The sequence below is a fragment of the Urocitellus parryii genome, chromosome 3 (genome assembly GCF_045843805.1).
Source record: "Urocitellus parryii isolate mUroPar1 chromosome 3, mUroPar1.hap1, whole genome shotgun sequence".
Taxonomy (NCBI): Eukaryota; Metazoa; Chordata; class Mammalia; order Rodentia; family Sciuridae; genus Urocitellus; species Urocitellus parryii.
In genome coordinates, this window is record NC_135533.1 from 13,924,450 (window position 1) to 13,936,618 (window position 12,169).

Here is a 12,169-nt window from a genome sequence, read left to right on the forward strand (position 1 = left end):
TCTTTTCTCTTTCTCTCTCTCTCTCTCTCTTTCTTTCTTTCTCTCTCTCTCTTTCTCTCTTTCTCTCTCTCTTTTTTTAACATTTCAAATGTTACAAGTTTTATTTACATTAGAAAAAAATCAGGGTACAATTTATTTATTTATTTATTTATTTATTTTTATTGGTTGTTCACAACATTACAAAGCTCTTGACATATCATATTTCATACATTAGCATGAAGTGGGTTATGAACTCCCAATTTTTACCCCAAATGCAGATTGCAGAATCACATCGGTTACACATCCACAATTTTACATAATGTCCTATTAGTAACTGTTGTATTCTGCTACCTTTCCTATCCCCTACTATCCCCCCTCCCCTTCCCTCACATCTTCTCTCTCTACCCCATCTACTGTAATTCATTTCTCTCCTTGTTTATTTTCCCATTCCCCTCACAACCTCTTATATGTAATTTTGTATAGCAATGAGGGTTTCCCTTCATTTCCATGCAATTTCCCTTTTCTCTCCCTTTCCCTCCCATCTCATGATCTTTCTCTCTCTCTCTCTCTCTCTCTCTTTCTTTCTTTCTTTCTTTCTTTCTTTCTCTCTCTTTCTCTCTTTCTCTCTCTTTCTTTCTTTCTCTTTCTTTCTTTCTCTCTTTCTCTCTCTTTCTTTCTTTCTCTCCTTCTTTCTTTCTGTCTCTTTCTCTCTCTCTCTCTTTCTTTCTTTCTCTCTTTCTCTCTCTCTCTTTCTCTCTCTCACTCTTTCTCTCTCTTTCTTTCTCTCTCTCTCTCTCTCTCTCTCTCTCTCTCTCTCTCTCTCTCTCTCTTTCTTTCATCTACCAGGGATTGAACTCAGGGGCACTTAACCACTGAGCCACACCCCTAGCCCTATTTGGTATTTTATTTAGAGACAGGGTCTCACTGAGTTGCTTAGCGCTTTGGTAAAATGCTGAGGCTGGCTTTGAACTTGCAGACCTCCTGCCTCAGCCTCCCAAGCTGCTGGGATTACAGGTGTGTGCCATTGCCTGCCTCTTTCTTTTTGTAGTAAGATAAAAATGCCATTTTCCCCCCACTTTTTTTTTTTCTAGCTTCTTATTTTTCCCTTCTCTGAAGTCCTGTATGCTATTATATAGTTTAGTATTTAAGTATTTCCCAGTTCTTTGATGTTTTTGTGTCTTGAAGTTAGGAGTGTGTATCCCAGTTCTTTATATTTGTTCTGGACTGGGAAAATCCTCTGATGCCTGTTGGAGACTCATATGCTGTCCTTTACAGTGCCCTTTCTCAATACACAGATCCACCCAATGTTTATCACATTTCTTGACTTTTACTTCTGTGGAATTATAGATGTCTTATTAATGTTGTTAGCATGTTTTATATTTAGAAATTATTTCCCCTATTGGGACACATTCAAAGTTGACAGAGGTTTGAGGGTGACAGGAATATCTTCCAAAGTGTAAATACGCTCGCTACTCAGTCAATTGCTTACTGAGTGACAGTCTTATGTAAACACTGTCCTAGGCAGTGAGGTATAAAAAAACATAAAATCCTAGAAGGTTGAGCTGCGGTTGTAGCTCAGTGGTAGAGCACTTGCCTAGTGTGTGTTTGATCCTCAGCACCACATAAAAATAAACAAAGGTATTGTGTCCATCTGCAACTAAAACTATTAAAAAAAAAAAAAAGCCTAGAGGATTGGAAAGGAGACCCTGATGAGTCTTTATGCTAGTGGAGGTGCTTCCATGCTGTTCTTCTGGATTTAAGTTATCAGTCACTTTTTAAGGAAATGAGTTGAGACCAGAGGGTTAGATTGCAACCTGAGTCTAAACGACTAAACTGACTTGTCCGATGTATTTGTTTAGAATCACAAATTTCAAAGGTGAAAGTGGCCTTAGGAGAGGTCATGGACCCTCTGCTCCCCATTGTTATTTTGTCATTGTTGAAGGATAGCTGCCCAGTTTTTGCTTTAATACCGCTGGGGAGAAGAAATTTTCTGCTTTCTGAGATGGACAGTTAATTTTTATTCAGCTGTTTGAAGACAACTCTCACTAAATCCCGAGGTTTCTCTTGTTTAAGCAAAACATCTCTGTCTCCTTCAACCACAGTTTAGTGACACTGAGCACTCAGTGTGGCACTGCAGGTGCAATCTGACCGATATACAGAAAAATGGGATTTAATTTAGATGTTAAACTCTGGTTTTACCGCCTAAGGTTACCTTGGGTTTCTACTTAATTGGGTTGGGGCTCCCAAGACCACTCCCAGGTTTAATGGCTCTGAGGGAGGACTCACAGGACTCAGCATGAAGTGCTCATGGCTGTGATTTATTACACTGAAAGGACACAAAATCGGCAAATGGAAAAGGCCGTGGTGTGAAGTCTGCAGGGAGCCAGGCACAAGCTTCCAGGGTTCCTTTCCCAGGATGTGCTTAGTTTTTCTAGCATCAAGCTGTGACAACACATGTGAAGTGTCGTCTACCTGGGAAGCTCATTACAGGCTTGTGCCCAGGGTTTTTATTGGGGCTGGTCACGTAGGCACGCTGTCTGACACATATCAAAATTCCAGGCTCCCAAAAGGAAAGCACGGTTCTCATAAATCACGTTGTTGGGTATAAACAGTGAGCCACTTGTATCGGGATGGTGGGAACCCTTCATCGATCTAAGTTCCCAGATGCCAGCCCGGAGCCAGCCTTGTGAGCCTGCCTGTGTAAGGAGAGTGATCTCAGGCCTGCTGTCTTACTCTTTTCCTCAGTAACCAGTTCACATTATTAACTCTTCTGAAACATGCATTGACTTTTCTGTGGGTACTTACTTATTTACTTTTTTTTTTTAAAATAGTTTTTATTTTTAAAATAAAAATTATTTTAAAATAAAAATATTTTAAATTTTAAAATAAAAATAAAAGCACAGCAAAAAACAAAGTCATACAGTTCCCAAGCAGCTTAGTAGGATGTGTTCCTCCAGGTTGTGTGTGTACATACATACACAACAACCCATTTTGTGTGTCTGAGATCATAGTATGTATCATGCTTTTCCACACATCATGAATATTCATAGTATGTATCATGCCTTTCCACACATCATGAATATTCAAAATCCCAAAGCTATATGAAAAAAATAATACACTATAACAAATACAAAAAAACAAGAATACACTATACCAATTCAGTCTGTTTAAAAAATTGTAATCCTTTCTTGGTGGCTTAATTATTTACTCTTTTTTTTTTCCAGTTGTAGATGGACATGACACCTTTATTTTTATTTATTTATTTTTATGTGGTGCTGAGGATCGAACCCAGTGCCTTGCACATGCTAGGCAAGTGCTCTACCACTGAGCCACAACCCCAGCCCGATTATTTACTCTTTCTGGTTTTGGTACTGGGGATTGAACTCGGGGGCACTTGACCACTGAGCCACATCCCCAGCCCTATTTTTTTGTATTTTATTTAGAGACACTGTCTCACTGAGTTGCTTAGCGCCTTGATTTTGCTAAGGCTGGCTTTGAACTCACGATCCTCCTGCCTCAACCTCCCGAGTTGCTGGGAATTTATTTACTTTTGATTACTGTTAAAATAGATATTACCATCCTGATTTTCAGAATTATAGGGAATGCAGTATGGCTTGGTTGGATGTAGAAATGTGAAGTTCTGACCAAGCCTATTCACCTTCCCTCATGAGGAGCTATGTGCACTTCCAATTCCTTTCTTTACACTTTACATGTAATAGGTAAAAAAGTATAGGGGCTGGGGCTAGGGCTCGGGCTCAGTGATACAGCACTCGCCTAATTTCTAATATTTTAGATATATAATATATTAGATATATAATTTCTAATATATTAGATAGTTATTTTTTATTTTTTTGCTTTGGTACTGGGGATTGAACCCAGGGGGCACTTACCCCCTGAGCCACTACCCTAACCCTTTTTTGTATTTTGTTTAGAGACAAGGTCTCACTGAATTGCCTAAGGCCTCGCTAAATTGATGAGGTTGGCTTTGAGTATCCTCTTGTCTCAGCCTCACGAGCTGCTGGGATTACAGGCATAAGCCTGGCTGTATAATTAATTTTGACAAATAAAAAGATAATCAGAATTTTACTTTTTAAAAAAATTTTTTCCCCCAGTACTGGGGATTGAATCCAGGGATGCTCTACTACTGAACTACATCCCTGGGCTTTTGTTTTGTATTTTGAGACAGGGTCTTGCTGAGTTGCCCAGGCTGACCTCAGACTTGAGGTCCTCAATATTCTGAGTAGATGGGGTTGCAGCAGAGTTCTGTGGCACCGAGCTAAATGTCTGTTTTTATACTTAGTGTCCAGCTTTCTTAATAGGTTTAGTTGTTAGCATTTGAGTGTATAAAATAAATAGATAAAAAGACCTTTCTAAATGCATTTTGAAGTAAGAGCTGGTCTTTAGCAGTTCTTGGTCCTTTGCAAGTGTGCAGTTTTTCACATGTAAACTTACCCTTTTTGCATATATTTTCTTATCCATAGGTAACTGCTGGTTTTAGTGGGGATGGGGATGGGGTTGGGATGGATGTAGGTGGTTATAGGGTGTTGAGAGCTATGAGCACCAGCAGATCCTGGCGGGATGTGATTTGTTCTTGTGTTCCTGTAGATCTGGAGCAGCAACCATTTATTTCCCAATACAGAGGAGGCTACTCTTTTCCTTGGAACGCTGGATACTATTTTTCTGTTCTCCTATGCTGTGGTAAGTTTTAGAATTCTGTAGGTTTTTTTGTGATGCTGGGGATCCAATCCAGTGCCTTATGCATGCAAGGCAGACCTCTACTACTGTCTCCACTGAGCCACCACACTCCAACTCTTTTTTTCTGGGCCAGGGGTTGAACCTAGGTGCACTTAACCACTGAGCCACAAGCTCAGACTTTTATTTATTTATTTTTTGTGTGTTGCTGGGGATTGAACCCATGGCCTTGAACATGTGAGATGAGCTCTCTACCAGCTGAGCTATATTCCCAGCCCAAGCCTAGCCCTTTTTATTTTACAGGGTCTCACTAAGTTGCTTAGGGCCTTGCTAAGCTGCTGAGTCTGGTCTTGAACTTGTAATAATCCTGCTTCAGCTTCCTGAGTTGCTGAGATTACAGGTGTGCGCCACTATGCCTGGCCATACTCCAAGTCTTAATGATCAGTTTTCTTTTTTGTTACTAAGGATTAGTGCCCTATCACTGAGCTACATCCCCAGCCTTTTTAATATTTTAGTTTGAGACAGTCTCACTAAGTTGCCAGGGCTGGCCTTAAACTTTTTGATCCTCCTGTCTCAGCCCCTGGAGTTGCTGGGATTATGGGCAGGTGACTGACTCGTTTTTTTTTGAGCTGCATTTCCTTCTGTAACTTCCAGGCATTTTGCTTTCTGGAACAACACAGAGAAGATTGATTCTCTTATCTGAAAGAGAATTGAGAGATTTTCCTCATCCCCTCTGTCACATATAGTACAGATTGTTAAGAGGCCTCTGCAGATCATCACATCTGCTTCAGTGGTGGTGTGCCCTCTTTTGAGGAAGCGAAGACCTGGCTATATTAAGGGGAGAAGCATTTATTATGATGTTTGTCATCTAAATTTTCTCTTATTTAGATAGTCACCTTATTAGAAATGTTTAATTTGGATGATAATGAGGTCAAGAAATTTATTTGTATGTATTTATGGAGGAAACCTAATGTGTGTAGCCCTGGTCTTCAGTCTCTTTTCTTGGCCTTATCTCAGCATTTTAATTCTGCCACACAGTGGGAGGAGATCATACCTCTCTTCACCTAATTGTCATATCTGCCTCCCTCCCCTCCCTGCCTTGTAATGCTGTGAAGCCCAGGGGCAGATTAAACAGGAAGCCAGTGAGCCCTGCAGGCTTCTGTCCCCTTTCTTAGGAGGATGTGGCCAAAACTGCAGGGTGTGTGGGGACATGTCGGAGAGTAAATGCTAAGGGAAATGGTGGGAAAGCTGAGTGGTGTTGAAGGATTAATATCTCTAGAAGGTGAAATTACTGGAGTGTTTGTTTTATCAGAATTCTCACTCGTTTGTGTCTGTTAGGGAATCAAGAATAACGCGGTCTCCCTGAATAAGGGGGTCGTGGTGTCTAAGATCTGCAGTGTAGTGTTGTTTCCTGAAACATTGTGATGCCCAAAGCCAGCTAGTCTAGGCATGTGAATTAGGTTTGATTTAAATCCCCGAGTTTCGTTTGCCTCTTTTGCCTTGCAATGCATGTTACCTCTTTTAGACTGTGTTACTATTTAGGACTATAAAATGAAATGCTTTGTTTTTAGGGTCTTTTCATCAGTGGCATCGTTGGGGATCGGCTGAATTTACGATGGGTTCTCTCTTTTGGCATGTGCTCCTCTGCATTAGTGGTAAGCTGGAAAGATTTTATGATTATAGTAATAATCATTTTATTTTGGTCAGATTTAGACTCCAAGTGACGCCCTACTTCTCGAGGTAGGGTAGAACAGTGAGTTTATTCTTCAGTGTCCTGATCCCTTGCATGCCTGTCTCTTAGGTAGATCTTTTTAACGTGGGATTCTGATGAGGTCCTTCCTTGACCCTCATTAGAAGTTTCATAACAGCATGTGTTAGTTGATTGGTCCCAGCTCCGGTCCAATCCTATTTGTCACTCTGCTTCACCTTTTGCTGTAACCACACCAAGCTACTTTCCAAGCCCTGGACCTGTCCTGCTTTTTTCTACCTTGGTGCTTTTGTCCCTGCTCTTCTTCCCTCCTTGAGTGGCACTCTTCAGCTCTCTGTGGTCTGCCCCAGCATCTCCTTCAAGTCCTTGGCCACATGACCCTTCTGTCAGAACGCCTGACTTGATGGGCTCCGCTCCTGAAAGTAACATTCATCTCTCCTCTAAGCTTCTGTGCCTGTGTTTCTTTGCAGTCACTTGTAATCTTCTGCTGCTTAGCCTGGTTATTTCTGTTTGGGTCTTGCTTACCCTGGGAGTGGGTGGCACTAGGGTTAAGACCACAGATTTCATAGGTCAGGAGGCCTCGGTTTCCATCCTGTCTGCAGTTTCCTAGCTCATGCTCTCTGCATTTGAAAAGAGGCTTCAGTTTCTTCATTTGGAAAGGGATGTGTGTGCCCCCGCTCCTGGGTTACACTGAGGTGGGTGTGAGTGCACAGCCTTTGGAACGGTGCCTGGCACGTTAGGTGCTGTGAAAGGCAGCGTCCAGATCAGATCCATCTTTATTGCTTACTAGCATCTGTTAAGGAGTTCATGGTTTGATTTGAAACCACAGAGTTTAGTTAGACCCTAATTTATTATTGTTTTCAATGACCACCTTTTGAGTCCAGGGAAAAACTTTTTCCTTGAAATTTTAGGAACTTATTTATCTATTCAAAAGCTGCTCTCCCACACATACTTAAACCTGTATATATATATTTTTCGGTACTGGGGATTGAACTCAGGGGCACTCGACCACTGAGTCACATCCCCAGCCCTATTTTTTGTTGTTGTTGTTGTTGTTGTAGGTGGACACAATACCTTTATTTTATTTATTTATTTTTATATGGTGCTGAAGATCAAACCCAGTGCCTCACACATGCTAGGCAAGCGCTCTACCATGAGCCCCCTATTTTGTATTTTATTTAGAGACGGGGTCTCACTGAGTTGCTTAGCACCTCATCATTGCTGAGGCTGGTTTTGAACTCCTGCCTCAGCCTCCTGAGCTGCTGGGATTATAGGTATGTGTCACTGTGCCCGGCTTAAACCTGTACATACTTTTAAACCTGTACATATGCTTCTAAAAATACTTTTTGAAATTTAGTTTCATACATAAACTCACCATTTTAGCATATAGTTCTGAGTGCCCACAAGTAGGGTAGCATAAACTACCCCATGCTCTCCCCAGCTCCTGGCAACTGCAGACTGTTTTTCAGTCCTTATAGTTCTGCTTATTCCAGAATGTCTCATAACTGGAACTTGACAGTATTCTACATACTATTTTGTAACCCATGCCAAGTATTCTCAAAATAGATTTTGACTGCAAATAAAATATCCCCTTGAGCCAGATGCCTAGAAAAAAGCAGCCACTCAATGGAACCTACTAAATGACTCAGCAGATGACAAGTCAGGCAGGTTTCTCATACGCAGGTGAGCTGGGTAGCTGTAGTCCCGACAGTTAGACTTGCCCGGGACTTTACCCAGACTTTAACTACACACATACACGCAGGGCTTGTTCAGTTCTGCAGCCCTCCCTCCACCACACAGGCCTAAGGAAGCAGTGGAGGGAGATGTAAAATGAGGTGAAAAATGAGGCCTTCACTTTTAAGAGTGGAAGATGCCAGTTAGAAAGATGATACTGATTTGATCATTTGACGCCTTTGCCTTTCTGGTGATCCCATGGTTACTTTCTTGGTGCCAGCTCTGAGCCACCCTGTTCGCCACACTGTTTTCGGGTGCGAGTTGTTTAAATGTATTCTCGGTGTAGTCTGGTGGCAGTTGGGCATACTCACAGTGTCCATGTGGACGTCACATGTTCCTTTTTCTTTCTTTCAAAGGTGTTTGTCTTTGGCACTCTCACAGAATGGCTGCACTTCTACAACAGATGGCTCTATTGTTGCCTGTGGATTGTGAATGGCCTGCTGCAGTCCACTGGCTGGCCCTGTGTGGTCGCTGTGATGGGCAACTGGTTTGGGAAAAATGGGTATGACTCTTCCTTTCTCTCCCATTACTCAAATGGATTTAATGTTGGATTATTCAGTCTCATCAGAGCCTATTAACTTGATGCCTTAGACACTGTTAGTCAGCTTTCTGTCACCATGACCCAAAACCCGGAAAATAACTCAGAGAAGGAAAGTGTATTATGGCTCCTGGTTTCAGGTGTTTCAGTCCATGGTCACTTGCTTCCATTGTTGCTGGGACTGGGGGGTGTGGGCAGAACATTCTGTGTACAGCGAAGCTGTTCACCTCATGATGGCTGGGAGGGTGGTGGTGGGTGCCGGGACAAGACACACCCTTCAAGAACACGCCTCCAGTGACCTACGCCTCCTGAGGTTTCCACCACCTCCCGTAGTACCACCAGCTGGGGACCAAGCTTCCCTCACACGAGCCCTTGAGGGCCATTCCACATCCAAACTAGAGCCCACTGTTCACATCTTCCTTCTATTTCAGTTCATGTTGAAGTGTATGGAAGATGGTGTGGACCTCAGAGATGGTCTTCGCCAGCACGACACGTTGCTAGCACTGCTGGCCATCTTCAGTTTTGAGTGTGAGCTAAAGCAGTATATCTCGTTTTTGTCTTTTCCCCCCCGGTACAGGGGATTGAACTCCAGGGCACCAACGAGCCACATCCCTAGCTTTCTTTTATTTTGAGACAGGGTCTCCCTAACTTATTGAAACTGGCCTTGAACTTAAGATCCTCCTTCCTCAGCCTCCTGAGTCACTGGGAATACAGATGTGTACCACTGTGTCTGCTTTTTTTTTTTTTTTTTAAACTCATCTTTCCTTTAGAAAACCTTGTCTCACATGACGTCCCATCTCTTATCTTCTTTTGAGTTTTGCCTTCTCTGTCCTTTTTTGAGATGCAGTGATCGAGTTTAACTTTCTTACATAAAGAGAAAAAAACTGAGGCTAAAATTTATCCATGTGACTTGCCTAAAGTCACATAGCAGGGACAGTAACAAGATTCAAACGGAGAATGCCAAACTTTGGGGTTTAGATTGGACACTTTTCCCTTAACCCTTCACCTAGTTGTGAGATTACATTTGACTCTGTGTGTGTGATATGGACCACAGGATGAAGATAGGTACCTCCTAATGCATCCTCTGGGCCACCCAGGAAGAAGAGCCGTGCCAGAGTCGTAGGGTGGGAAGTAAGCTGGGATAAGCAGAGACTTGATTCATTATGGATCGTTGCCCTTCTGGAACATTGCTGTTTATCATGTGTTGTCAGCTGCTTATTCACTCGTGTACGGCTCTGTCTTTTCTTGTGTGTGGCTAGTTTCATGAGGACCAGTGTGTGCGACAGACATTGTCGCCCACTGGTGTCGAGTCCATGCTCTGAGTGGCTCCTCTCAGTTTCCCAGCTTTCCCTATTTTATAATGGGAGTCAGCTAGGTCACTTATGCTCTATAATGTTTGGAAAGTTCATCTATAAAACGTCTTGTGGTTAGAATAAATACCATTCCAGAAGGTTCTGATGGTGTTTCCGGGTGCTGGTGATTTCTGTTCTAACTCTGGCGTCACTGGTTTAACACAGTCCCATTGTAAAAGGCGTGGCCCAGGGCCTTCCAGTTTTCTCTTGGAGTAGATGAGAGGGCCTGCTTAGTCTTTTGGCGGGGCAGGGCAGGGTGGGGAGTGCTGGGGAGTGGACCCAAGGGCGCTCTGTCACTGAGCTAGGTCCCCGGCCTTTATGTTGTTCATTTTGAGACAGAGTCTTGCTGAGCTGTCCAGTCTGGCCTTGAATTTGTGATCCTCTTGTCTCAGCCTCTCCAGTTAGTGGGCTGATTTTTTTTTTTTTCCTATTAAGATTTTAAGGTAATATGTGATTTTTAGAAATTATAAAATGTTACTTTTTATTATTAATCAGAAGATAGAAAGAACAAAGATAGACCAACTGACATACTGTCACTTGAAAGATACTAGCTTTAACTAGTGTCATTTTGAGAGAATTTTAAGCTTTTATAAATTGGCTGACAGAGTGTTTGATACCAGTGCCTGAACAAACTGACCACTTCATTATTCTGTGAATCAGTCACAGAAAAGGTGAAGAGAGCTGTTGCAGTTCAACTTTGAGAGGAGCCCGTTTTTTTAACAGGTTGTGCTGGGAGTGGAATCAGTAGTGCCTTACTTAGACTCTGACTTCCTGTGAACTGTCCCAGGAACCCACAAAGCCCTCAAAGACCGGGCAGCTTAAAACAGAGTTATTGTCAGCCAGACTCTTCTACACCGTGTTTTTGGTCAGCCAGTGTTATTTGGATCCTGACTTTCTGACTTTCCCTCCACGACTCTCTTGATGGCCTTTAATATTTTTATACAACTGGGGTATTTTAGAACTGGAGATGAATTGAGAGATTATTCAGGTCAAATCATTTGTTTTCCAGATGAAAAAAGTTGGTGGCCCAGAGAAATTGAGTGATCTGCTGAGGGAGGACATTGGTCCTAATAGTAGCTGTTACTTTGGCTGAATCCTGTTGTTGCTCTGGATCATTAGGGAATGTGGTTTTTTCAAACAATTTTAGACAATAATAATGCCCCTGTCCAGCTCTTTCACCAGGACTGTGTCTTACTGCACCCAGTCCTATGAGGAGCTGCCTTCGTACAAACGAGAGCACGAGTGGTGGCGGGAAGTGGAGGAGCTCAAATTTTCACACTTTGTTTCTCACTATACAGTGTGTGTCATCTCATTTGTTTGTGAAATTGCCTCTGCCTTGGGGAGGTTAGAAAAATATGAAATAGAATAAAGTGCAAATTTGAATGTTAAAAAAAATTAACGTCTTAAATTCTTTTTCTTTCACCTGCCCTACTGCTGTTGTCCATGTTCAGAGCTGGTCATTTCTCTCCGGAACTGACATAATTGCTAATTTCTACTCCACCACCTGGTCCATCTCTTATTTTTTCTCTTGACTCTATTGAGGTCACAACAAGCTGCACATGTGTAAAGTGTACATTTTGAAGAGCTTTGGCCTGTGTGCACCTGTAAGCCATCATCATCATGAAGAAATGCCCCTTAAGAATTCCTCTTTCCTACTGCTCGTGTGCTCATCCTTTTGCTGCCATCTCTAGGCAACCATTGATCTGCTTTCTATCTTTTTAATTTTAATTTCCAAAATTTTATATAAATGGAATCATTCAGTATGTGCTCTTTTTTGATCTGCTTTAATTCAGCACAATTAGAAATTCCTGTTGTAAGTATCAGTAGTTCATTCTTTTTCATAGCTGGGTAGTAGTTCATCATACCACATATGTTTCTCTCTTTAGCTGTTGATGGACATTTGAGTTGTTTTCAGGCTTTGGTACTACAGATGCAGCTACAGTGAACATTTGTGTACAAATCTTTGTGTGGATATATGCCTTCATTTTTCTTGAGTAAATACCAAGAAGTAGAATGGCCAATTTATGAGGTAGTCGGGTTTTATCCTTTTAAGAAACTTGAAATCGGGGCTGGGGATGTGGCTCAAGCGGTAGCGCGCTCGCCTGGCATGCGTGCAGCCCGGGTTCGATCCTCAGCACCACATACAAAAACAAAAGATGTTATGTC

The 12,169-nt window shown here is 42.2% G+C and overlaps 1 protein-coding gene across 1 annotated transcript in view; it reads left to right on the plus strand.

Annotated features, from left to right (window-relative positions):
* Slc37a3 (solute carrier family 37 member 3) overlaps window positions 1–12,169 on the plus strand; it is a 47,354-nt gene that overhangs the window by 13,430 nt on the left and 21,755 nt on the right. The window contains exons 4-6 of the mRNA XM_026405380.2: window positions 4,585–4,677; window positions 6,243–6,326; window positions 8,470–8,615. Of these exons, the coding sequence (XP_026261165.1) occupies window positions 4,585–4,677; window positions 6,243–6,326; window positions 8,470–8,615 (323 nt within the window). The remainder of the gene's footprint in view (window positions 1–4,584; window positions 4,678–6,242; window positions 6,327–8,469; window positions 8,616–12,169) is intronic.